Source organism: Fringilla coelebs (genome assembly GCF_963513975.1).
Source record: "Fringilla coelebs genome assembly, chromosome: 23".
Taxonomy (NCBI): Eukaryota; Metazoa; Chordata; class Aves; order Passeriformes; family Fringillidae; genus Fringilla; species Fringilla coelebs.
In genome coordinates this window covers 3,362,048-3,384,614 of record NC_140049.1, presented here as the reverse complement: position 1 = coordinate 3,384,614, position 22,567 = coordinate 3,362,048, and the positions used below count along the sequence as shown (strand labels likewise).

At 55.2% G+C, this 22,567-nt stretch overlaps 1 protein-coding gene across 2 annotated transcripts; it reads right to left on the bottom strand.

Moving 5' to 3' along the window:
- Nucleotides 1-351: 351 nt before the first annotated feature.
- Nucleotides 352-21,615, bottom strand: MFSD4A (major facilitator superfamily domain containing 4A). 2 transcript variants are annotated; one of them, XM_084220822.1, is made up of 10 exons: nucleotides 21,319-21,615; nucleotides 15,426-15,624; nucleotides 14,530-14,769; nucleotides 8,384-8,552; nucleotides 6,704-6,822; nucleotides 6,193-6,366; nucleotides 4,789-4,936; nucleotides 3,745-3,815; nucleotides 3,456-3,576; nucleotides 352-1,603 (listed from the first exon to the last, which is right to left on the bottom strand). In XM_084220822.1, exons 1-10 carry the CDS (start codon nucleotides 21,546-21,548, stop codon nucleotides 1,539-1,541), a joined length of 1,536 nt encoding a protein of 511 aa, XP_084076948.1. In that variant the 5' UTR covers nucleotides 21,549-21,615; the 3' UTR covers nucleotides 352-1,538. The 2 variants fall into 2 exon arrangements, with proteins under 2 accessions (XP_084076948.1, XP_084076949.1); XM_084220823.1 differs by having other exon boundaries at nucleotides 6,704-6,819.
- Nucleotides 21,616-22,567: the final 952 nt, after the last annotated feature.

Below are 22,567 nucleotides of genomic sequence, written 5' to 3'. Positions count from 1 at the left end.
CTGGAGAAACCTGGGACAGTGGAAGTGTCCCTGGCTTTGGAATGAGGAGGTTTTTGAGATCCTGCCATCCCAAACCCTCCTGGGATTTGATTCCCACCCTAGCAGAGATTCCAGTTCTATTCCAACCCATTCAGGGTGGAATAGAACATTCTATGGGATTTAAGGGATTATGGGATTTAAGGGATTATGGGATTTAAGGTCCCTCCCAGCCCAAACCATTCCACAACTCTTCAAATTCCAAAACCAGTTTAATTAAAAAAAAAAAACCAAACCCAAACCTGTTAGATTTTAAATTAATGAGTTTAAAACCCGAGAACTGAGTTGGGAGTGAGTCCAGTCAGCCAGCAATTAGCAATCAATCACCTTTAATTAAACACTGCTTTATATACACACGTACATATGTACATCACATACAGCAGTTCAAGCAAGGAGTTGCATCCACAGCCACTCCTGGCAGGAGGAGTTTGACATTCCCCAAAAATTCCAGTCCTTTCCTGGTGGCTGGGACAGGCCATGCGTGGGCTGTGGGAGTACCTTACACAAGGCACCTGGATGAGGAGATTGCACAGGTGAAGCAGCTGGAGCCTGGCTCCCAAAAAAACCCAAAAAACCAAAAAAAAAATTTAAAAGAATCTCTTCTCTCTTGGAGCTTGGCTTGGAAGTTGGAAATAAAACCAACATTAAAATAAGACACTGCGGCTGGAGCAGCTCGAGGAGTGACTTAAAGCAAAAGGAACCAACACAGCTCATTCTTGACTTTAAAAAAACAAAGAAACACCCCCAAAAAAAAAAAAATTAAAAAGCAAATGATTGCTTGAAATCATTGAAGAGGCCTGAGCATGCTGAGTAAGACACTGTTTAGAGTGTGGAATATACAGGAATTAAGTGTGCAAATAGAGACAGGCCCTGGTACCTGTGTGTGCACCTGGGGGGCTCTGCCACTGTGGGACTTCCCTCCTTTGGAAGGGAGGTGGCACAGAATTAGTCACAAAAACGAATAAAAACCCAAGATTGTGCTGCAAATTCGAGGGGGTTCCTGTGCACCACAGGCCAGAAATAAACTCTGTTCAAGCCAGGAGACATTCAGTCTTGGATGAGGAGCAGAGAGCAGCTTTTCCTTCCCACCCTCTGTCCTGAGCAGGTAAAAAAAAGTTCATTTGCAGGAGAGAAAAGTTGATTTGCAGGAGAGAAAAGTTCATTTTCAGGAGAAAAAAAGTTGATTTGCAGGACAGAAAACTTCATTTTCAGGAGGAAAAAAAGTTGATTTGCAGGAGGAAAAAAAACTTCATTTGCAGGAGGAACTGCTGTGCAAATATCCCTGCTTTTAGTCCCAGGATCAGCCTGGCAGGATTTTTGGCACAACCCCCGTGCCCAGTTCGACATTTTGGTCTTGATTTCCTCCATTCTGCCTTACCCCACCTACTGTGCTTTTGATTGCAGAGAACTTGCATGATTCAGTTCATTAAATGTGAAATCACCCTTGGGAGTAATGTTTAATTGGGGCTGGGTTTATTGCTTGTGCAGGGCCGGGCCCTCCCTCAGCGCTGGTACTGCCCCGTGTCCTCGGGCACTGCTGCTTTCTCCGGGGAGGCCTCGTCCAGCTCTGTGGAAGATTAAATCGGTATTTCACCTCAATGGATGCTTTCGTTGAGATTAAAGGGGATGGGTGTGAGGTTTTTCCCTCAGGAATGTTGTTATTCCATCACCCCCCACATCCCCGGCTCCTCACCAGCCCTCAGTGCCACCTCCAGGTTTGGGCACTCCAAACCCCCCTGGGCAGCCCCTTCCAGCCCTTTCCATCAGCAAATTCCTGCTGATGTCCAACCTGAGCCTCCCCAGCCCAGCCTGAGGCCGTTCCCTCTCCTCCTGTCCCCGTTCCCTGGGATAAGATCCCAAATCCCCCCCGGCTGTCCCCTCCTGGCAGGGAGTTGTGCAGAGCCAGAAATTCCCCCTCAGCCTCCTTTGCTCCAGGCTGAGCCCCTTCCCAGCTCCCTCAGGACTCTCCAGACCCTTCCCAGCTCCCTCGGGACTCTCCAAACCCTTCCCAGCTCCCTCAGGATTTTTCCAAACTGTTCCCTGGTTCCCTCAGCTCCCCCAGACCTTTCCCAGCTCCCTCGGGACTCTCCAAACCCTTTCCAGGACTCTCCAAACCCTTCCCAGCTCCTCCAGACCCTTCCCAGCTCCCTCAGGTCTCTCCAAACCCTTTCCAGGTTTCTCCAGCCCTTTCCCAGCTCCCTCAGGACTTTCCAAACCCTTCCCAGCTCCTCCAAACCCTTTCCAGCTCCCTCAGGATTTCTCCAAACCCTTCCCAGCTCCTCCAAAATCTTCCCCAGCTCCCTCAGGACTCTCCAAACCCTTTCCAGATTTCTCCAAACCCATTCCACCTCCCTCAGGACTCTCCAAACCATTCCCAGCTCCCTCAAGATTCTCCAAACCTTTCCCCAGCTCCCTCAGGATTTCTTCAAACCCTTCCCAGCTCCTCCATTCCCTTCCCAGCTCCCTCAGCACTCTCCAAGTCCTTTCCCAGCTCCCTCAGGTTTCTCCGAACCCTTTCCAGGTCTCTCCAAACCCTTTCCAGGTTTCTCCAAACCCTTCGCAATTCCCTCAGGACTCTGCAAACCCTTCCCCAGCTCCCTCAGGATTCTCCAAATCCTTTCCAGGTTTCTCCAGCCCTTCCCAGCTCCCTCAGGATTCTCCAAACCCTTCCCAGCTCCCTCAGGAGTCTTCAAATCCTTTCCAGGTTTCTCCAAACCCTTTCCAGCTCTCTCCAAACCCTTTCCAGCTCTCTCCAAACCCTTTCCAGCTCTCTCCAAACCCTTCCCAGGTCTCTCAAAACCCTTCCCAGGTCTCTCCAAACCCTTTCCAGATCTCTCCAAACCCTTCCCAGGTCTCTCCAAACCTTTTCCAGGTCTCTCCAAACCCTTTCCAGATCTCTCCAAACCCTTTCCAGCTCTCTCCATTCCTTCCCAGCCCTCACACTGGGCCCAGGGCCGGGCCTACCCTCGAGCTGGCCCCGGCAGGGCCCAGCGCAGCCCGAGCCACACCTGGACGTGGTTGAAATTCTGCTCCTTTTATATAAAAACAACCAGCAGCTCCAGCAGCTCCAGACTGAGGTGATAACTCAAAAATCCTTTATCTGGGAGGCTTTTGCCAGAGCCTGACAGCTGCCCTTGGATGGCAGCCCTGCTTATTGCCTGGATTTCAGCCAGGGAACAGCCCAGGGAAGCTGGTGCTGTCTGTGATTCCTGCTTTTTTCCCTTGCTTCTCCAGCAGAAAAGAAAGCAAACCCTCAGCTGTGGCTGCCAAGGCTTTGTGGGCAAGACAAAGCAGGAAAAGGAGAGAGGAAGCAGCAGGAAAATAAACATTTCCTTGCATTTTGCTGGGATCTCTGGAGCGAGGCTCGTGCTGCTCTCGCTCCCGTCCCGAAGCTGGGCTCAGGGCTGGGGCTCCCTTACCTGGGCAGGGCTTGGGGTACATCCTGTGGAAAAACACCAGCAGGGCGTAGAAGGTGAAGGCCAAGCACCCAAAGATCATCCCACAGACCAGGAAACTGTAGCTGCCCCGATCATGGATAATCTGCAGTGGGATGGGAAATAAAAAAAGGGATCAGACATGGCTCAGATTCCTGGTGGATCATCAGGGCGTTGCTGGCTGATAACTCAGGCAGGGCCCAGGAGCAGAACTGAGGGTCTGACTCGTAAATTCTACATTTATTTTGGGTTTTGCCAGCTCCTGGCTACTCACCGAGCCTACCAGCAGCTGCAGCACCATCTCTCCAATGCCAGCTCCAGTCACCAGCACTGTTGTGGCACAACCTGTGAGGAAACAGAGCAAGGTGGTGGCAGCAGTGACACAGCCAGCAGGGCCACCCTGTGCTGCCTTAAAGCTTTCCTGTGGATCTCACCACGCAAAAAATCAAAAACACTCAACGTGCATTCCCACTTGATGCTGAAAATTCCTCAGCAGACCTGCAGTAGTGCAGAAAGGTGAAAGTTGAAGTCAAAAAATTCAATCTCCTGTCAGCTGTCTGCGCTGGCAGAGCTGATGGTGCCTCTTGCTGGGAAGGTTTTTGTTTTTCTGTCTCACTGCCCTCGAGACAGAGGCTGCCAGGGAGCTCCTGGGGGAGCTGGCCAGGCTCTGGGCATTCCAGCTCCAGTAATGTTTTCAGAACCAGCTCAGGTATCTGGTGATGTTTTCAGAACCAGCTCAGGTAATTTGGTGATGTTTTCAGAACCAGCTCAGGTAATTTGGTGATGTTTTCAGAACCAGCTCAGGTAATCTGGTGATGTTTTCAGAACCAGCTCAGGTAATTTGGTGATATTTTCAGAACAAGCTCAGGTATCTGGTGATGTTTTCAGAACCAGCTCAGGTAATTTGGTGATGTTTTCAGAGATGGCTCAGGTAATTTGGTGATGTTTTCAGAACCAGCTCAGGTCATCTGGTGATGTTTTCAGAGCCAGCTCAGGTAATCTGGTGATGTTTTCAGAACCAGCTCAAGTAATCTGGTGATGTTTTCAGAACCAGTTTAGGTAATCTGGTGATGTTTTCAGAACCATCTCCCTCTAAAGCAGTTTTCCTGCCCCTCCCTGATCTCCCCAAACCAGGAACCGAGGCTGGATCCCTGCCTGAGGTCTTTATTCTTTAGCAAAACAGAGAATTGGACATTTCCCCACAACAAAATCCGCCTCCAAAAGCAAACCTGAACATCCAGGCCTCCTGAGGGAGGAGGGAAGGAGCTGAAAAAAGGGGATGGGATCTAAAAGTGCCCCTGGTTGAAAGGCAGCTGACCTTGGTACTGCAGGATGTCCTCGGTGTAGGCCAGCATGCTGGGGAAGGTGCTGCTGAGGAACAGCCCCAGGGAGGCTGTGCCCACAAACAGGAAAACCACGCTGGAGGAGAAAATCAGGAGCAGCAGGAAGGTGATGAGGACCCCGACCTGTGAGCAGCACCCACAAAAAAATCAGTCAGAAAAATGCTGAGTGCAACGGGGTCTAGAGTGTGGTTTTAATAGGAAGGATTCTGGAAGAGAAAATATGTTTGCTTTTAAGGGGTCTGGAAGAGGAAATATGCTGAGGGAAAAAAAAGAAAATCAGTGTTTGAGAAACTGAATGGCCAAAGAAAATCCATCTGGCTTTAAAGAATTTCATAATCTTCATTACATAATTTGGTAATTAAGTCTTAGTTTCATTACGTAGAAACTTAATGCTTTATCTGAAATATATACTTTTAATAGTACCTTCCACAATATTTACATGTCTTAATCACTAATAATTCTTTATTCTGCTGACTGAGACTGAAGTGACTCTCAGTAATTACAGAATTAACTCTCAATAACTGCTCAGAAAGCAGCCACAGCATTGAAAGAGGCAACTGCATTTAAATCAACTCTCCCTCCCCTCTGGCTTCTAGGGGAAATAACCAAAAACTCTGGGAAGAGCCCGAGTGATCCAGGGCAGAGTCAGCAGAGGGAGCTCTGATATTCCAGCTCAGCAGAAATTTGGATCCTGAAGAAGCCAAATTCGAGCTGGAATTTGTTGTGACGATGCTGCAATGACTCCAGGAGCTGCTGGATCCTGCAACAGCTCCCAGCACTGCACAGGGTCAGTGGCAGCCAGGTGGATTTTTACTCAGAACATCCCAAAATCTTCTCCCCACCCTGTTAGATGGGCATTATAACACGCTGTAATGTGTTTTATTATCAAAATACAGCCACCAAAATCACTTCTGGTTCAAATAAATTGGCAGCCAGCTATCTGCTCGTGCTTTTTGTCTCTGTAAGAAGCAGGATTGGGATCATCCCCTCCCTGATTTCTGCCATGTCCTCACACAGATCTTCCTCACACATCCCACAAGGATTCCTGCCCCTTTCCCAAGGGGTTTTATTGACTTCAGCAAGCTCTGCCAGCTGCTGCAGCCTAAGCAGAGAATTCACAGCGTGACCTGCCCTCCCTTGGCTGTGGCTATCCCGAGAATTCATTTCCCCATGGATGAAGGAGTCGCTGGGTGAGGTCAATAAAATGGGCAAATTTTTAATGCCAACTCCCCCTGGAGCTTTCCCAGCTGAGGAGCAGGCTCAGGAAAGGTGGGATATGAAATCTGAAATTGTGGCTACCTGGAGGGCACCTTGCAAACCCCCCAGGTGAGAGAGGAGCTGCAGCCCCAACCCACCAAAGGAATTAACCCCATCCTTACCACGTTGATGAAGACCATGGTGGCTGGCTTCATCCTGTAGGACACGGGGATGGAGATGAGCCTGCCCAGGGTGATGAAGCCCCAGAAGAGGCTGGGCAGGTACCCAGCCACCTTGTGCACCACGGCCAGCGGCTCCTCCACGGCGTAGCTGTACACGAAGCCAGAGTACTCTCCCTGCAGGAAAATCCTCCCTGTCACATCCCCGTGGGGACTGCAGGCTCCTCTGCCCCTCAGTGCATGCTGGAAGGGTTTGCAGACCCACCAGCAGCAGGATGTGGGGTTTAGTCTGTACCAAAAGGGCTCCAGGGAAAAGCCAGAGCTGCTCCCTCCCCGAGGGGCTGCCCTGCCCTCTTGGAGTTCCACACTCCCCACACAGAGCTCAGGGTGGCTTATCCTTGGAGATGGAGAGCTTGGGAAATTCCCATTCCTGTCTAACCCCTCTCACCATTAACTCTTGAGCCTCTGGGGGGTTTCACAGGGGTTTGGAAGGAAAAAAAAAATCCAGACTCACCACGATGCCGTCAGTCATGAATAGAACCAGAGCCCCAGTGATGTGCACGGCGAAATAGGTGAAGGAAACCCCTCGGAAGTTCTTGCTTTGGCAGCAGCTGAACAAATCCTCGTGACCTGCTGGAGAACAATGCAAAGCAAACCTGACCAGAACGTCCCCCTGGGGCTGGGTGGCTGCCAGCCCTCAGTGGGGTTTGTTTTGTGGGACAGCTGCAGGACAGACCCAACCAGGACCCTGAACGTGGGTCCAGCTGAGCTCGGGGGCCCCACCTCACCTTTACCTTCCCAGCTCTTCACACCCCAAAATCCTGGGCTCTCCATACCCCAAAATCCTGGGCTCTCCTTACCCTGGGATTCCAGGTCTCCATACCCCAAAATCCTGGGCTCTCCATACCCCAAAATCCTGGGCTCTTTTCACCCCAAAATCCTGTCTCTTCACACCCCAAAATCCTGGGCTCTCCTTACCCTGGGATCCCAGTTCTCCACAGCCCAAAATCCTGGGGTCTTTTCACCCCAAAATCCTGGGCTCTCCTTACCCTGTGATCCCAGCTCTTCACACCCCAAAATCCTGGGCTCTCCTTACCCTGGGATCCCAGCTCTTCATACCCCAAAATCCTGGGCTCACCTTACCCTAGGATCCCAGCTCTTCACACCCCAAAATCCTGGGCTCTCCTTACCCTAGGATCCCAGCTCTCCACACCGCAAAATCCTGGGCTCTCCTTACCCTGGGATCCCAGCTCTCCATACCCCAAAATCCTGGGCTCTGCTGCCACTTCTCTTAGTGCAGCTGCTCTTGCTCCTTTTCCCATTTTGGGCTCCCCACTTCTGGCCCTGCTCTCACAGGCAATGAAAACACAACCATGGCCCTTGTGGCCCAAATCCCCTCATGCCTGGAGCTGCCCCACAGGGGAGCCCTGCCCAGGAGAGCTCCCAATCCTTGGATAAGGGATATTGCACCCAGCAAGGCACCTTTGGGAAAGGGGGACACACACACACAGAGCTTGGCATCACCCCTGAGCCTTCCCACACCTCCTGACCTTGAAGGATTCCCTGAAATTCCCTTTCACTGCCCAGGGCCAAAGCCATCTCTCCAGGAATAACACGGAACACTTCCCAAAGTCCTAAGCCATATTTACTTCTGAGATTCACTGTTTACCCAAAGAATTGACTCTGACACGTCTCTCCTGGCTAGGAAAGAACAATGTCACCATTGTCCCCAAGACAGGGTGCAGCCGTGAGGTCAAGAGCAAACTATTGCTGGATCTCAAACAAGAGAGGGGAAATTTGTTATTTCTTATTCCTTTCCTATAAAAATCAGCGTCTGCAGCACAATCACCACTTTTAAACAGAATAATCAGCAAGAAATGTGACCCAAAACCAGGAGGGAATGAAGGGGCACAACTGCCAAGTGTCCCTAAAGGGCTGGGGGGCCCAGGGTTGGCTTTAGGATGGCTCAGAGAAACATGGAATGGAGAAACACAGCCTGGAGGCCTCACTGGGATTGGGACACCAAGATTCCACCTAATTTGAGGGCAACTGGGCACCAAATGGGTTGTTTGGATATTCCTGGATGAGATCCCTGCGCACACTTTGCAGCAGGCAGCAGCGCTGGATCTCCCGTTATACCCTCAAATTTGGCTTTTTCTCCCCAAAATCCACGAGAGAGGCACCTCCAGCTCACCTGCAGCCGTGTGGGGTCTCTGGCCAGCGGTGGAGAGCTCGTCCTTGTCCCCAGGCCGTGTCTCCAGGGCCAGCTCGTCAGCTGACAGCAGCGGGTGGCTGCTGCCGTTGAAGCAGGGCACCATCCGCTCCTTGTAGAGCAGGAAGAACACAGCGATGGGCACCGGCAGCTGGGGAGGGGGCAGAGGAGGGGTGAGCTCCTGATTGTCCCAAAACCACCCCAAAACCGCCCCAAAACCGCCCCAAAACCGCCCCAAGTTGAAGCAGGGCACCATCCGCTCCTTGTAGAGCAGGAAGAACACAGCAATGGGCACCGGCAGCTGGGGAGGGGGCAGAGGGGGGATGAGCGCCTGAACGTCCCAAAACCACCCCAAAACCACCCCAAAACCACCCCAAAACCACAGCCCAGCTCCCCCAGCAGCAGCGGTTTGAGGTGCTGGGCTCAGATTCCGCAGGGGAGGTGCCTGAAGGGAATTTCAGAGTCAGGAGAGGTGGGGATGGGACAAGGAGGTGCTGAGGCTGGGTGGGAGAGGAGAGAGGGGAAAAGAGGGAGAAAAGTCTCCTGATCCACTGGGGCATCCCCAGCCAGTCCCAGATTCTGATGTTCACCTGGAAATGGGCTGGGTGGGAGAGGAGAGAGGGGGAAAAGAGGGAGAAAAGTCTCCTGATCCACTGGAGCATCCCCAGCCAGTCCCAGGTTCAGGTGTTCACCTGGAAATGGGCTGGGTGGGAGAGGAGAGAGGGGAAAAGAGGGAGAAAAGTCTCCTGATCCACTGGGGCATCCCCAGCCAGTCCCAGATTCAGGTGTTCACCTGGAAATGGGCTGGGTGGGAGAGGAGAGAGGGGAAAAGAGGGAGAAAACTCTCCTGATGCACTGGGGCATCCCCAGCCAATCCCAGATTCTGGTGTTCACCTGGAAATGGGCACAGGGACCCCAAGACCAACCTCCCAAAGTGCCAGCCCTACAAACCCCAAACGTTCTGGGGTCCAACCCCGGGCTGCTGCTGCCCAAAGAGAGCAGAACCCCAGAGCCTGTGGGAGCAGAGCAGTTGGAATTCTGCTGGAGGGAAGAGGGAGCTGCTCCCAGCCCTGTCCCCAGCCATTAGCAGGGGTTGCTCAGCACCTCCTGAGAGAGGAGCCCGTGGTTCCCAGGCCAACAGGCACAGCCCAGTGCCCTCCACAGCCCCTTGGCACAGCCTGAGCGGAGCAGGGAGGGTCCAGCCACAGCTCTGAGGCGCTCTGTGCATCCAGGGATGCTCCAGCACTCCCACCCCACATCCATGGGGCAGCACGGCGATCCCAAGGGATGAGCCCACTCCCAGCCTACACCCACGACTCCCTGGTGCCTCCAACCCCGCAGGGAATGGCTCTTTTTTTCCTTTTCTTTATTTCTTCTTTTTTTTTTTGGTGAGGAAACAGAGGGGAGCGAGCGAAGCTCTCCCGTCTCCTCCCAGCACAGCCCAGCGGTGTTTACACTGCAACCAACCGAGGGAGAAAGCCAGGAAATCCTAAGTGACAGCTCATTCCCTTGTTTTCTACATGTCTGGGAGCAAGTGTGAGCTCCAGCTCCAAATTTCCTGCCTTTTGTTGGCTCGTGGCATGATTTAAATGTATGGAGAATTCCCCCCCCTGCCTCCCACCCCGCCCCTCGAGCCTGAATTCATTTATGAGGCCTGCATTGTTCTGGGAACAATGGGAATAGGAACAGTGAGTTCGGTCCCATGGAAGAAAAACGCATTTGCTTGATAGTTCTGATCCTTCCGGAGGTCAGGACCAGATTTCATTCTTCTGAATTGCAGATTTAGCAAAAATATTCCCTCCCCTCAGAGAGCCTGGCTGTGCAGATAACAGCCCTGGGCACTCCCAGCCTCCAGGACAAGGCCCCAGTTTGGGATTCCCCAATTCCCAGTCCCACTCTGGGTATATCCCAGTCCCCAGTTTGGGATCCCCCAATTCCCAGTCCCGCTGTGGGTATATCCCAGTCCCCAGTTTGGGATCCCCCAATTCCCAGTCCCACTCTGGGTGTATCCCAGTCCCCAGTTTGGGATCCCCCAATTCCCAGTCCCGCTGTGGGTTTTTCCCTGCTCTCCACACCCTCACCTCTAAATCCAGCAGGTCCTTTTTGCTTTAACCAGGCTGGGACAGTTTTAGAAGGTCCCACCCATGGCTGTGCCCATCCCATCCCATCCCATCCCATCCCATCCCATCCCTGACCATCCCTCCTGGACAGCCAGATTTTGGTGCCATTTTCTCTCAGAATTCCTTCCCAGATTTTTTTTTGGCAGGAAGATTTTCTTTTCCCAAGGGAAAAAGGGACACCAGAACATTCCCCACCAGGATCCAAGGGCCAAGCAGAGCCCCCAATTCCCAGCACCCAAAACTTCCCAAATTCCCAGAGCTGCTCCCTCCCTCACCTGGCCAAGTAGAACCCCCCAATTCCCAGCACCCAAAATTTCCCAAATTCCCAGAGCTGCTCCTTCCCTCACCTGGCAGCTTTTATCCATCCCCCAGCTCAGTGTGGGGATATTCCAGCTCCTTCCTTCCCTCCCTCCAAATTCCCAGAGCTGCTCCCTCCCTCACCTAGCCAAGCAGAATTCCTAATTCCCTCCACCCAACACTTCCCAAATTCCCAGAGCCACTCCCTCCCTCACCTGGCCAAGCAGAATTCCTAATTCCCTCCACCCAACACTTCCCAAATTCCCAGAGCTGCTCCCTCCCTCACCTGGCCAAGCAGAATTCCTAATTCCCTCCACCCAACACTTCCCAAATTCCCAGAGCTGCTCCCTCCCTCACCTGGCAGCTTTTATCCATCCCCCAGCTCAGTGTGGGGATATTCCAGCTCCCTCCTTCCCTCCTGCTGCTATTTCTGGCTGTTCCCCCCAGGAATCCGGGATCCTTCCCTGCCATTGTATCCCAGGCTCCTTTCGAGCACAATGGAGTGTCCCACACTTCCCCTGGGAAAGCACCTTCCTGACAAACACCTCCCTCTCTCAGGGACATTTCCCTGATTTCCAGCCCCTTGCAACGGGCTGGGTGATGAAATTTCCATTCTGTGGGAGAACTGAACTCTAAAATATGGGGTTTTGTTCCAAAATCGGGATGAAAAGGCAGAAAATTTTTCTCGTTGAGTGAAAGATTTTGGCTGGGAGTGATCCAAGCGCTTTGTTTTGATTATGCTGAGCTGCTTCATTTTCCCAAAGCAAACCCATTTTGCTTCAAAAACATCGGCACAGCTCCGCTGTCAGCTCCGCACTCAGCGCTTGTGCCAGAGTCAGATTGAGACATTTCCACTCTAAACAAAAGCAAGAGCTCGAAATGAATCATTTCAGCTCGTGCCTTGTCAGAATCCACACAAAAACCGGGCTGGAAATGTGGGATTTGGCCATTTTAGAACCAAAATGCTGCTCCTGGTTTCCATTTCTGTTGTTAACTCTTTTCATCCTCATCTCTGGAGGTTTAAAAACATCTCCCCATCATCTTCCTCTGCTGTTTCCACCTTGAAAAGAGTCAGCATTGTGGAGCTGAGCTGCTCCCAGCATCTCCAGCAGGTTGGGGTGGTTAAAATAAAATAAAATAAAATAAAATAAAATAAAATAAAATAAAATAAAATAAAATAAAATAAAATAAAATAAAATAAAATAAAATCAGTTCCTTCCATGAGGATTTGGGAAAGGCACTCACAGCTTGGTTCAGGAGCTCAGCACATCCAACTCTCCACTGGGTGTTTGTTATTTAATCCTTATCCCAAAACCTCTCAGTCTCCCAGCCTCCTTTCCACGTTCCTGGTGTTCCTGGGAATTCTGAATTCCACCCACCCAGCCATGCATGCAGCACTTGAGCCTGTCCTGATGCACAAACCCACAGCCCCTGGTGCCATCCTACCTCAAAAATCCCCTCAGGACGCTGCTGGGGACAGAGAAGGCTCTGGAAATTCCCAAATCAGACCCACGGGTTCAAAGCAGGTGTGAAACTCTGCTTCCCAACTAAATGGGTTTGCTCAGGATCCGCTGGCTCTGGAGTAATTAAAAGCACATTTCCCGTGGCACAGACAGAGCTGGAGGTAATTAAAGCTGCCTCTCCTCCCAGGCTGGGCCTTTTTTGGGTAATTCTACCCAGAAACTCAGCCCAGCACCTGCCCAAGCTCCTCCCACAGGGAGCTGGGAGGGCCTGGGAATTTTCCCCCTGGATGGGGGAAAATGGGGGGGTTTTAATAATTCAATGAATGGAGAGAGCCCAAGGAAAGGAAATGCAGCTCCCCTTGCCTGGTGCTGCTGGAGGAGTGGCAAACCAGGGACAGGAGAAGGGGAATGTGCACATCCTCACACTCTGAGAGCTGAATTCCAGAGGGAAGGAGCTGCCAGGCAGGATCACCCATTTTACTGCTCCTAGGATGGGCAAAAGAGACACCAGCTCCCTCCTCTCCCCCTCAGAGGAAGGACTTTCACACCTACTGGGACCTCCAGGGAAAATTATAGCTAGAGAGAGGCCCTGATGGCTTCTGTCCCATCATCCAGGTCACTGATGGGAACATTTCCAAATCCCCTCCTGCCAGGCCATCCCCAGCTGAGCAGGAAGGAAAAACTCTGGATCTGAGCAGAGTTTGCTGGTCCAGCTCGTGCCTGGGAGGTGCTGGAGGCTCCAGCTGCTCCCAGAGAGCTCAGACAAAGCCCAGGATGGATCCCAGCAGGGAAGAGCCCTGATAAAAACAGGATTTGGCAACAAATGATCCTTTCCCTGTGTCTCACCTCATTCCAGGACCCCTCAAACCCCACAAACCCCTGGAGCAGGGACAATCCCAGCTGGGTACTCCTGGGATGATCCCACTGGATACTGTCCCTGACATGTTTTATGGAAAATCCTTTTGCTAGGATCTTTTCTCCTGAGAAGCTGAGAGGCCTCAGAAATGAAATGTAAACAGTAATTATCTGCTGCTGTGGAATGCAGCAGGTGCATCTTTGATTGCTCTCATGTGGTTGTTTTTAATTAATGGCCAATCAAAGTCCAGCTGGCTCAGATTCTCTGAAGAAAAAAAATCCTAGCAAAAGGATTTTTCATAAAATATGCCTGTGACAGGGCACTCCTGAGATGATCCCACTGGATACTCCCAGGATGATCCCAGCTGGATATTCTGGGATGATCCCAGCCTGATACTCCTGGGATGATCCCATCTGGGCACTCCCGGGATGATCCTGGCTGGATATTCTGGGATGATCCTGGTTGGATACCCCTGGGATGATCCTGGTTGGATACTCCTGGGATGATCCCACTGAATACTCCTGGGATGATCCTGGTTGGATACCCCTGGGATGATCCCAGCCGGATACCTGTGGGATGATTCCGGTTGGATACCCTTGGGATGGGCACTCCTGGGGTGATCCCAGCTGGACATTCTGGGATGATTCCGGTTGGATACTCCAGGGATGATCCCGGCTGGATACCCCTGGGATGATCCTGGTTGGATACCCCTGGGATGATCCCAGCTGGATACGCCCAGGATGATCCCACTGAATACTCCTGGGATGATCCTGGTTGGATACCCCTGGGATGATCCCAGCTGGATACTCCTGGGATGATCCCACTGAATACTCCTGGGATGATCCCGGTTGGATACCCCTGGGATGATCCCAGCCAGATATTCTGGGATGATCCCAGTGAATACTCCCGGGGTGATCCCGGTTGGATACCCCTGTGCTGACCCCAGCTGGATACCCCTGGGATGATCCCAGTTGGATACTATGGGATGACCCCAGCTGGATACCCATGGGGTGATCCTGGTTGGATACCATGGGATGACCCCAGCTGGATACCCCTGGGATGACCCCGGCTGGATATTCTGGAATGATCCCATTGAATACTCCCAGGATGATCCTGGTTGGATACCCTTGGGATGACCCCAGCTGGATACCCCTGGGCTGACCCCAGCTGGATACCCCTGGGATGATCCCGGTTGGATACTATGGGATGATCCCAGCTGGATACCCCTGTGCTGACCCCAGCCGGATACCCATGGGGTGATCCTGGTTGGATACCCCTGTGCTGACCCCAGCTGGATACCCATGGGGTGATCCTGGTTGGATATTCCAGGGATGACCCCGGCTGGGTACCCCTGTGCTGACCCCAGCTGGACACCCCGGCTGCAGCACTCACGTTGATGAGGGCCATGATCCAGAAGGCGTAGGACACGCGTGTCACCACCATGCCCTTCATGGGCAGGTCGTAGTGGGACAGGTTGCCGGGGTGGTGCGGCAGCAGGGACTTGCGGATGTGCGGGAGGTTGCTGGAGGCGTTGGCCGTGCCGTTGGCCAGGATGCAGTTGGTGTCCGACAGGAAGGGGTCGGCGATCAGCGGGCTCAGCAGGGCCCCGAAACCCACGAAGAAGTGCAGGGCCTGCGGGAGGTGACACGCTGGAGCAGGAGGGTGGCAGAGCCTCCCCAGCTCCTCCTCCTCCACGGAATCGCAGAATGGATTAAGTTGGAAATGATTTTTGGGGTGATTGAGTCCAAACTGTGACACCGCTGTGTCGCCAGATCTGAGTGCCACTTTCTACAAGCACCCCCAGGGATGGTGATGCCACCCTCCCAGTGCCCAAGGACCCTTTCTGGGAAGAAGTTAATCCTAAAGTCCACCCTAAACCTGCCCAGGGTGGTGAGGAAACCACAGTGACACAGCCAGGCTTTCCTCAAACATCCCCAGGCATGGTGATGTCCCCCTCCCAATGCTCAAAGACCCTTTCTGGGAAGAAATTCCTCCTAAAGTCCATCCTAAACCTGCCCAGGGTGGTGAGGGCACCACAGTGCCACAGGCAGGCTTTCCAGGAATGGTGATGTCCCCCTCCCAATGCCCAAGGACCCTTTCTGGGAAGAAATTAATCCTAAAGTCCACCCTAAACCTGCCCAGGGTGGTGAGGGCACCACAGTGCCACAGCCAGGCTTTCCAGGAATGGTGATGTCCCCCTCCCAATGCCCAAGGACCCTTTCTGGGAAGAAATTCCTCCTAAAGTCCATCCTAAACCTGCCCAGGGTGGTTGGGGACCCCGCTCTCACCTGCAGGAAGATTGCAGAGTCCTTCTGGTAGATCTTGACCAGCTGCATGTTGGAGATGGTGTCGATGCAGCCCATGGCCAGCCCGGCCACGGCCATGACCACGGCCAGCACCACCACGTTGTGGCACAGGGGGATGATGGCAAACACCAGCGAGATGGCCAGGGACGAGGCAAACAGGGCCAGCAGGGACTGGGCCAGCCTGGGGAGGAGAGAGGCAGGACAGAATCAGGGCCACCACCAGAGCAGCAGTCACAGGTGGGACATTTATAAAAAATAAAGCTGATAAAACAAGGGCTTTGTAGTTAGGAGAGACCTTCTGACTGTGATGGTGTGAATTGCAACACCTGTATTGTCTCACCCTTCACATGGGACTGAAAATGGAATAAAAGTTTTTAAAACACCTCTCAATTATCACATCTGTGGGTAAGAAAAAGATGTAATCCAACAGCCACGCTGCCCACACCTCCTGTTCCCAGCCCTGGAATTGCAGCTCCGGCTCCAGCAGCCCCAGGTCTGTCCCCTCCCAGGGATGGGATCTGTCCCCTCCCAGGGCAGGGATCTGTCCCCTCCCAGGGCCGGGATCTGTCCCCTCCCAGGGCAGGGATCTGTCCCCTCCCAGGGCCGGGATCTGTCCCCTCCCAGAGCTGGGATCTGTCCCCTTGTAGGGCCGGGATCTGTCCCCTCCCAGGGATGGGATCTGTCCCCTCCCAGGGCTGGGATCTGTCCCCTTGTAGGGCTGGGATCTGTCCCCTCCCAGGGCCGGGATCTGTCCCCTCCCAGGGCTGGGATCTGTCCCCTTGTAGGGCTGGGATCTGTCCCCTCCCAGGGCTGGGATCTGTCCCCTCCCGGCTCTGGCAGTGAGCAGTGCCTGGGCTGGCACCGCACGGCCCCAGGGCTGCCAAGAGGGAAGGCAGGAAGGAAGGAGGGAAGGAAGGAGGGAAGGAGGGAAGGAAGGAGAAGCAGACAGTGAAGCACTGGGCTGAGCAGAGATGGGGCTGGAGCAGCACAGCAGACAGAGTGACACCGGCAGGTCCCTGTCACAGCCCGGGGTGGTGGCAGTTGGTAATTAGCAGTAATTGGGGGATGTGGGTCTGAGCAATGCCCAGGGACATTCCCAGCAGGGAAACCCTCCATCCCTGCTCCACACCCCCAGCCAGGCTGGAGAAGCTCTGAGGAGGAGGAGGAGGGTGGAGGAGACCCTGCTGCCAGCCAGACCCTCCTGCCTGGCCAGGACAACGTGGCCATGGCCATGTCACTGCCCTGTCCTTGTCCCTGTCCCTGGGCCATATCACAGATCTGGGCTGTCACTGCCCCCAGCCCTGTCACTGTCCCTGGCCATGTCACTGTCCCTGGCCATGTCTGTCCCTGGGCCATATCACAGATCTGGGCTGTCACTGCCCCCAGCCCTGTCACTGTCCCTGGGCCATATCACAGCCCTAGCTCTGTCATTGTCCATGCCACTTGTCCCTGGCCCTGTCACAGCCCTCCTCCATCTGCAGCCCCACAGTGACACGTCCTGCCTGCTGCTCCTGCCCCTCTCCTGCCCCTCCCGGTTCCTCTGGCCATGCCAGAACCTCCCAGGGCTGGAGCAGACAATATTTTCCAAGCTGTGACTACTGATGGTCCTCTGACAGCAGAGCCGTGGGATTTCTGGGGGAGGGAAGGAGGGAGGGAGCTGGGAGATGTGCACAGTCACGGCAGGAAAAGCGCCTGGCAAATGAGAGAGGAGCGGCTCCCAGGCTGCTCCCTCCAGGGTGCAGAGCAGGGGAGGGGGGCAGAGGCACCAGAGCTGGGCAATCTGAGGCTGGGAGCCATGGGAAAACCTCCCAGAGCATCCTCAAAACTGCAAAATGTTTGGGTTTTTTGTGGAGAGGCACAGTATGATTTGGACTATCCTACATTTCATGGACTGTCTGATGGGGCAGTGTGATGCACAGTCATCCATACCCTGAAAAACATGAAGAAAACTCTGCAGGACCCCCCTGCCTGGCTGGGGAGCAGGTTCATCACCAGTGAAACACTGACTGGGGGGGTTTAATGCCCTTAGTGAGCATTAAAAATGTCACCCCGGGTAAAAATTCCTGCCTGCAGCCATGGGTTAATGACACAACTGTGCCCCTGCAAATGCCACCAGCCCTGCTGGCCCTGCCATGAGGGGGGGACCGAGGAATTGCTGCTGCCAGTGCCAGGCCCCCAGGTGGAGTTGGGGGACTGAGCTCAGCACCCAGAGAAGATTTCCTGAGACACAAAACCCTGGGGAGGCACCCGAAATGAGGCACGCCATGACCTCGGCCTGTCCTGAGGATGCCAAACCCCTCCAGAGGGCTGGAAGAGCAGCCCTGATGTCACAGCCTGGTCCCTGTGTCCCCAGCACAGCTCTGGCACAGCCCAGGGCAGGCTCCACTCCAGCAGGGTGTGAAGGGAGCCTTGCAATGTCCCAAATTTCATTTCAGAGCACCCTGGCTCCAGCCCAAACCCACCCAGGAGAGGTTTGGGCCGATCTCTGGAGGATCAGGATGGGCAATTCCAGAGCCAGTCCTGCATCCCCAGCCAGCAAAGCTCCCCCTGTCCCTCCCACAGGGATTTAGAAGCCCCCACCTCGGTGTTCCCTCTGCAGCAGGATCTCTCCAGCTCCCAGCACAGGATTTTTATTTTTTTCCCCACCTCAGGGAGCATTTTCCAAATCCCTCACATCAAGAGGAAAAATGATAATCAGGCCAGCTCAGACTTGCAAAACTGATCATTAGAAAGCCAAAGCCCCGAGGGGACAAGGTGAGGATGTGGAGGAGGTGAGGATTATCCCGCAGCAGCCTCCAGGTCTCCTTGTCTCCTGCAGGAAGCAGAGCCACCCTCGGGGAGTTTTGTGTCCCCAGGGGGCTCATCCTGCGCTGCTCTCTGAGCAACAAAAGGTGGCAGTGACAGGTGAGGTGTCCTGAGAACTCCAGGAAGCTGCAGGAGATGGGAATCTGGGGGCAGGGACAGAAGAGGGCTGTCCCTGGGAGCTGGTGACACACACAGGGGCTGTGAAAGGGTCCCATCTCTGCAGCCCTGCAGGAATGGGCTGGATCAATCTGAGAGGAGCCTGCCCAGGGCTCCAGCACAGCTCCAGTTTCCCCAGTGCCCCTCCTGGTCTCTGCCCACACTGCTGGGATCAGCCCAGGGCCGCCCCACAAACCCTGGGAGCAAAATCAAATTTTCAACAAGACACAAAAATGCCCTTTCCGAATTAAAAAAAAAAAATAAAGTCCCAACACCAATCTGGGGCACTCTGGTGCTTCTGTCAGCAGCGTGTGCAGGGCTTCAGCCTCACCAAAAAAATTCAAGCCTGAAATGCACCAAAGTGGGGAAGGGAGGTGGAATGCAGGTGCACCGAGCTCCCCCTGGAGCTGGCAGTGCCGGGAGTGGGGATTTCCCCAAAATTTCACCTCCCCCTGGTGTGTCTGAGCCCAGGCTGGTCCTCCCAGCTCCCCCATCCCATCTCCATTGCTGGAGCTGCTCCTGCTTCCCCCACCCCATCAGGGGCTCCTTTTTCCAGCTGATTCCAGGCACGAGGAGTCCTCGGGGTGCTCAGAGGAGCTCAGGGCTCCTTTTGGGGGCTCTCTGTGCTCCTGGAGGCCCCCAGCAGCAGCAGGGACTGACTGAGGAGGGCTCCAGCCCCACCCCAGGGATTCAAACCCTGGGAAAAGCTGCATTTCCTGGGGCAGAACTCCTCACACATCCCAGCAAACCCCAGGGCTGTCCCCGGGGAGCAGCAACCTGAGAGCTCCAACCCCATTTCCTGGGGGGCTGCTCCCCCAGCCCTGCCTCTGCACCCCAAAAAGCTCAACAAAGGCACCAGCAGCAATCCCAGGACTGAGGACAGAGCAGCAGCGTCGTTCCTCCATCCCCTGGCAGTGCAAACTTTGCATTTCCTTGAAATTCTGGAGCTGGGTCGTGCTGGAGGGACAGAGCAGCACTAAAATCCCTCCTCCCACAGCTCCAGGAGCAGGGAGCAGCACCCAGCAGCTTCTCTGGGGACAGAGCCTGGGTTCAGGTGCCACCACCCGTTCCTGCCCCAGACCAGGGCACTGCTGTCCCTCAGGGGTCACCCAGACAGATTTAATCCAAAGGAAGCAGCAAATCCTGCATCCCTGAGGCACCAGGAATCGCACTCAGCTCGCAGCCAGCCTCCAGGGATGCTCCACAGCAGCTTTCCATCTCCCAGCTGGAAAAGATGACCTGTCCAGTGCTCCTCCCTGGCGGCACCGAGGCCCTGAGGGCGGCGTAATTTGATTTATAAAGCCTTGGCAGGGCGGCTCAGTCCATCCATCCCTGAAGAAGGGATTGTACAGGAGCTCCTGGAGCCTGAACAATTCTTATTCCCACACATTTGGAGGCTGCAAGGCTCTGAGTAACATCCCCACAACGCTCACAAGCTCCAAATATCCCAAATATTCCCTCCTGCCTGCCTGGCAGGGCAGTCAGTCCCCAGTGGGGGGAACTCCACAAATCCCTTTTTCTCAAAAATCCCAAGCACCTCCTGCATCCCAACCAGCACCAAACACTCTTTTCCCCCAAAATGCAGCTGTGGAGCTCAAAGTTTGGGAATCCCCAATCACAAAACCCCCGGTGGGTTCTGTGGAGCCAAGAGCCGGAGCTTTGGGAAGGAGCTGGCAGCAGGAATTCTGCATTTTCCTCCCCTGCTCCTCCAAACATATGCGAGGCAGCCCGGGGGCTGGCAGAGGCTCTGCTGCTGACCCAGCACTGCCGGAGCGGTGGCAGAGCCGCAGCGAGGTCCCCACGTGCTGTCCCCAATCCCCCACTTGTCCCCTCCTCCCTGGGCACAGCCTGGGGGGACCAGGACAGCTCCGTTCGCAGGCGCTCCAGGAGCCGGGGCTCCCCTCAATCCACAAATATTTCACACCGAGCGGTTTTAAAGGAGGTTTTCCAAGGATCCCAGGGGAATTCTCCCGTCTCAGCCCCACTCGCGGTGCGTGGATCGCACACACACACACGTTACATCACCGCCCCAGGATCGGTGACAACGTAAATAATCAGCTGATCCCGGAGCTGTCACCCAGCCCCAAATCAAACGCCTCCCTGGCAATCTTCAGCCTTGAGCCAGCCTGGCTGAGTGATTTGCCACACATCCTGGCCACGAGGCTGGCTGTGAGTCCCTTTTGGGGCCCCTCAAGGTCCCCCCCGGCCCGGGGTCCCCCCCTCCCCCTCTGGACACCACGAGGACCGCTCGCATCCCTCCACGTGCTCTCCCAAACTCCTGCAAAACGCGGCGCTGCCACCATTTCCGACGCCGAGGTTATTAAAACACACTTCCAAAAATATTCTTGGGCGATAAACAACCAAGGTTAAGGAGAGAAAAAAAAAAAACCCAATCCAAGAAAACAAAACCCTCGCGGGAAGTTCTGGCTGGAACTTCACGCTGAGGCTGTGGCTGAGCAGAGCTCCAGGGAGCGACGGATCCTCTCCAGGGGATGGAACCGCACCGGAGCCGAGCGGGGCTGCCGGGGGAGGGAAACCCCTCCCCGAGGGGGCCCCGAGGGCTGCGGACCCTCCGCGACGCCCCCCGAGCTCGCTTCCACTGGAGAATGGTTTTCCCACGCAGAATCCCCGGCTCGGCTCAGCCCCGCAAACCCGGCTCAGCCCCCAAGCTCGGCTCAGCCCCGCAAGCCCGGCTCAGCCCCCAAGCTCGGCTCAGCCCCGCAAACCCGGCTCAGTCCTCCAAGCACGGCTCAGCCCCCCAAGCTCGGCTCATCCCCCAAGCCCGGCTCATCCCCCAAGCCCGGCTTATCCCCCAAGCGCGGCCGGCGCTGCCCAGCCGCGATCCGGGCTAAGGGAGGGGGGTCTGCGGGGAGCTCCCCGAGGGAGGAGTGCTGAGTTTTTGCCAGGCTCTTACGTCCTCTTGAAGACCCCTCCGAGGCAGCTGCCGAGCAGGAGGCAGAACTGCTGCGAGAAGAAGACCCAGGTGATCTGCGAGAGCGAGCTCTGGGTCTGGCAGCGCAGGTCCAGCAGCGTGGGCCCCAGAAAGGCGATGCAGAGGCCGAAGCTGAAGAAGACGCTCCAGTAGGTGAGGGTGGGCTGCAGGTTCCTCCGGAACCGCGCCGACACCCGCTCGTCCCACCACATCCTGCGCGGCGGTGGCGGCGGCGCGGGGCGGCCCCGCTGCTGGAGCTCCGGCGCTGGGCTCCGGCTCCGGCCCCGCCGCCGCCCCGCTGCCGTGCCCGGCCCCGCTCCTCCTTTGCGGGATGTGGCTGCTCCCGATCCCGCCGCGCCGGGCGCTGGCTCCGCCTCCGGGGCCGGGCGGAGCGGGGCCCCTCTCCATCCCCGCCGCCCCCGGAGCCGCCCCGCCGGACTCCGCGCATCCCTCGGGCGCTGAAAGCAGCGCCGCGCTTCCCCCCTCCCTCCTCCTCCTCCTCCTCCTCACCACCCTCATCCCTCCCAGCTCCCCCCCACGGGGGTCGCATCATCCTCCCAAAAGTGGGGCGACCCCTGTGCGCGGTGCGCGCCCCCTCCCCCGGCATTAAAGCACAGCCACAGCGGCTACACCCGATGGAACAGAGCACAGCCGAGGCAGGAAATCCAGAAATCCCCTTTTTCTTTTTTTTTTTTCCTTGCTGCCAGCCCTCCCCGCGGTCCCCCGTGGCCCTGAAAAGGTGCCACCGTGCCAGACAAACGCAATTAAAGTTGCCCCTTCCCTGGGTAAGCAGCACAAGCTGCCTTGGGGCGGGGGGAGGGCGCGGGTTTTAAAGCCGGAGCGGTTGATGCTTACGCAAAAGGTCTTCTCTAGAGGATGGGTTTATAAATATTTCACCTACTTTAGCTGGGGAAGGCTGGCAATTTTTAGAACACTCTTTCCAGGCAGAGCAGAGCCGGTGGAGCTCGGCCATGACGGAGCGCTGGCTGCAGGTGGCCGGGCACGGGAACTCGCCCATCCTGTGACCCGTGCCTCTGGAATGCCGCTCCGGGGCCGCAGGTGCTCATTCGCACCTGGCCACAGCTTAATCTTTAGCCAACCCCAAATTACATGCCAGCCCTTGTTCTTCCGCGCCAACGTGCCCACAGAACACGGGCACGGCTCCTGCCACCACCGCAGGGGACAAAGGCACCGTGACAGCGAGGGACGGGTGATAACCGCACCCCAACCC

Bases quoted from the DNA above. Each gene is read 5' to 3' on its own strand.
- MFSD4A (XM_084220822.1), bottom strand. From the start codon at position 21,548: ATGTGGTGGGACGAGCGGGTGTCGGCGCGGTTCCGGAGGAACCTGCAG. The intron at 14,770-15,425 runs GTGAGAGCGGGG...CACCTCCCGCAG, and splicing joins ACTCTGCAATCTTCCTGCAG to GCCCTGCACTTCTTCGTGGG. The intron at 8,553-14,529 runs GTGAGTGCTGCA...CCCCCTCCCCAG, and splicing joins GGATCATGGCCCTCATCAAC to CTGCCGGTGCCCATCGCTGT.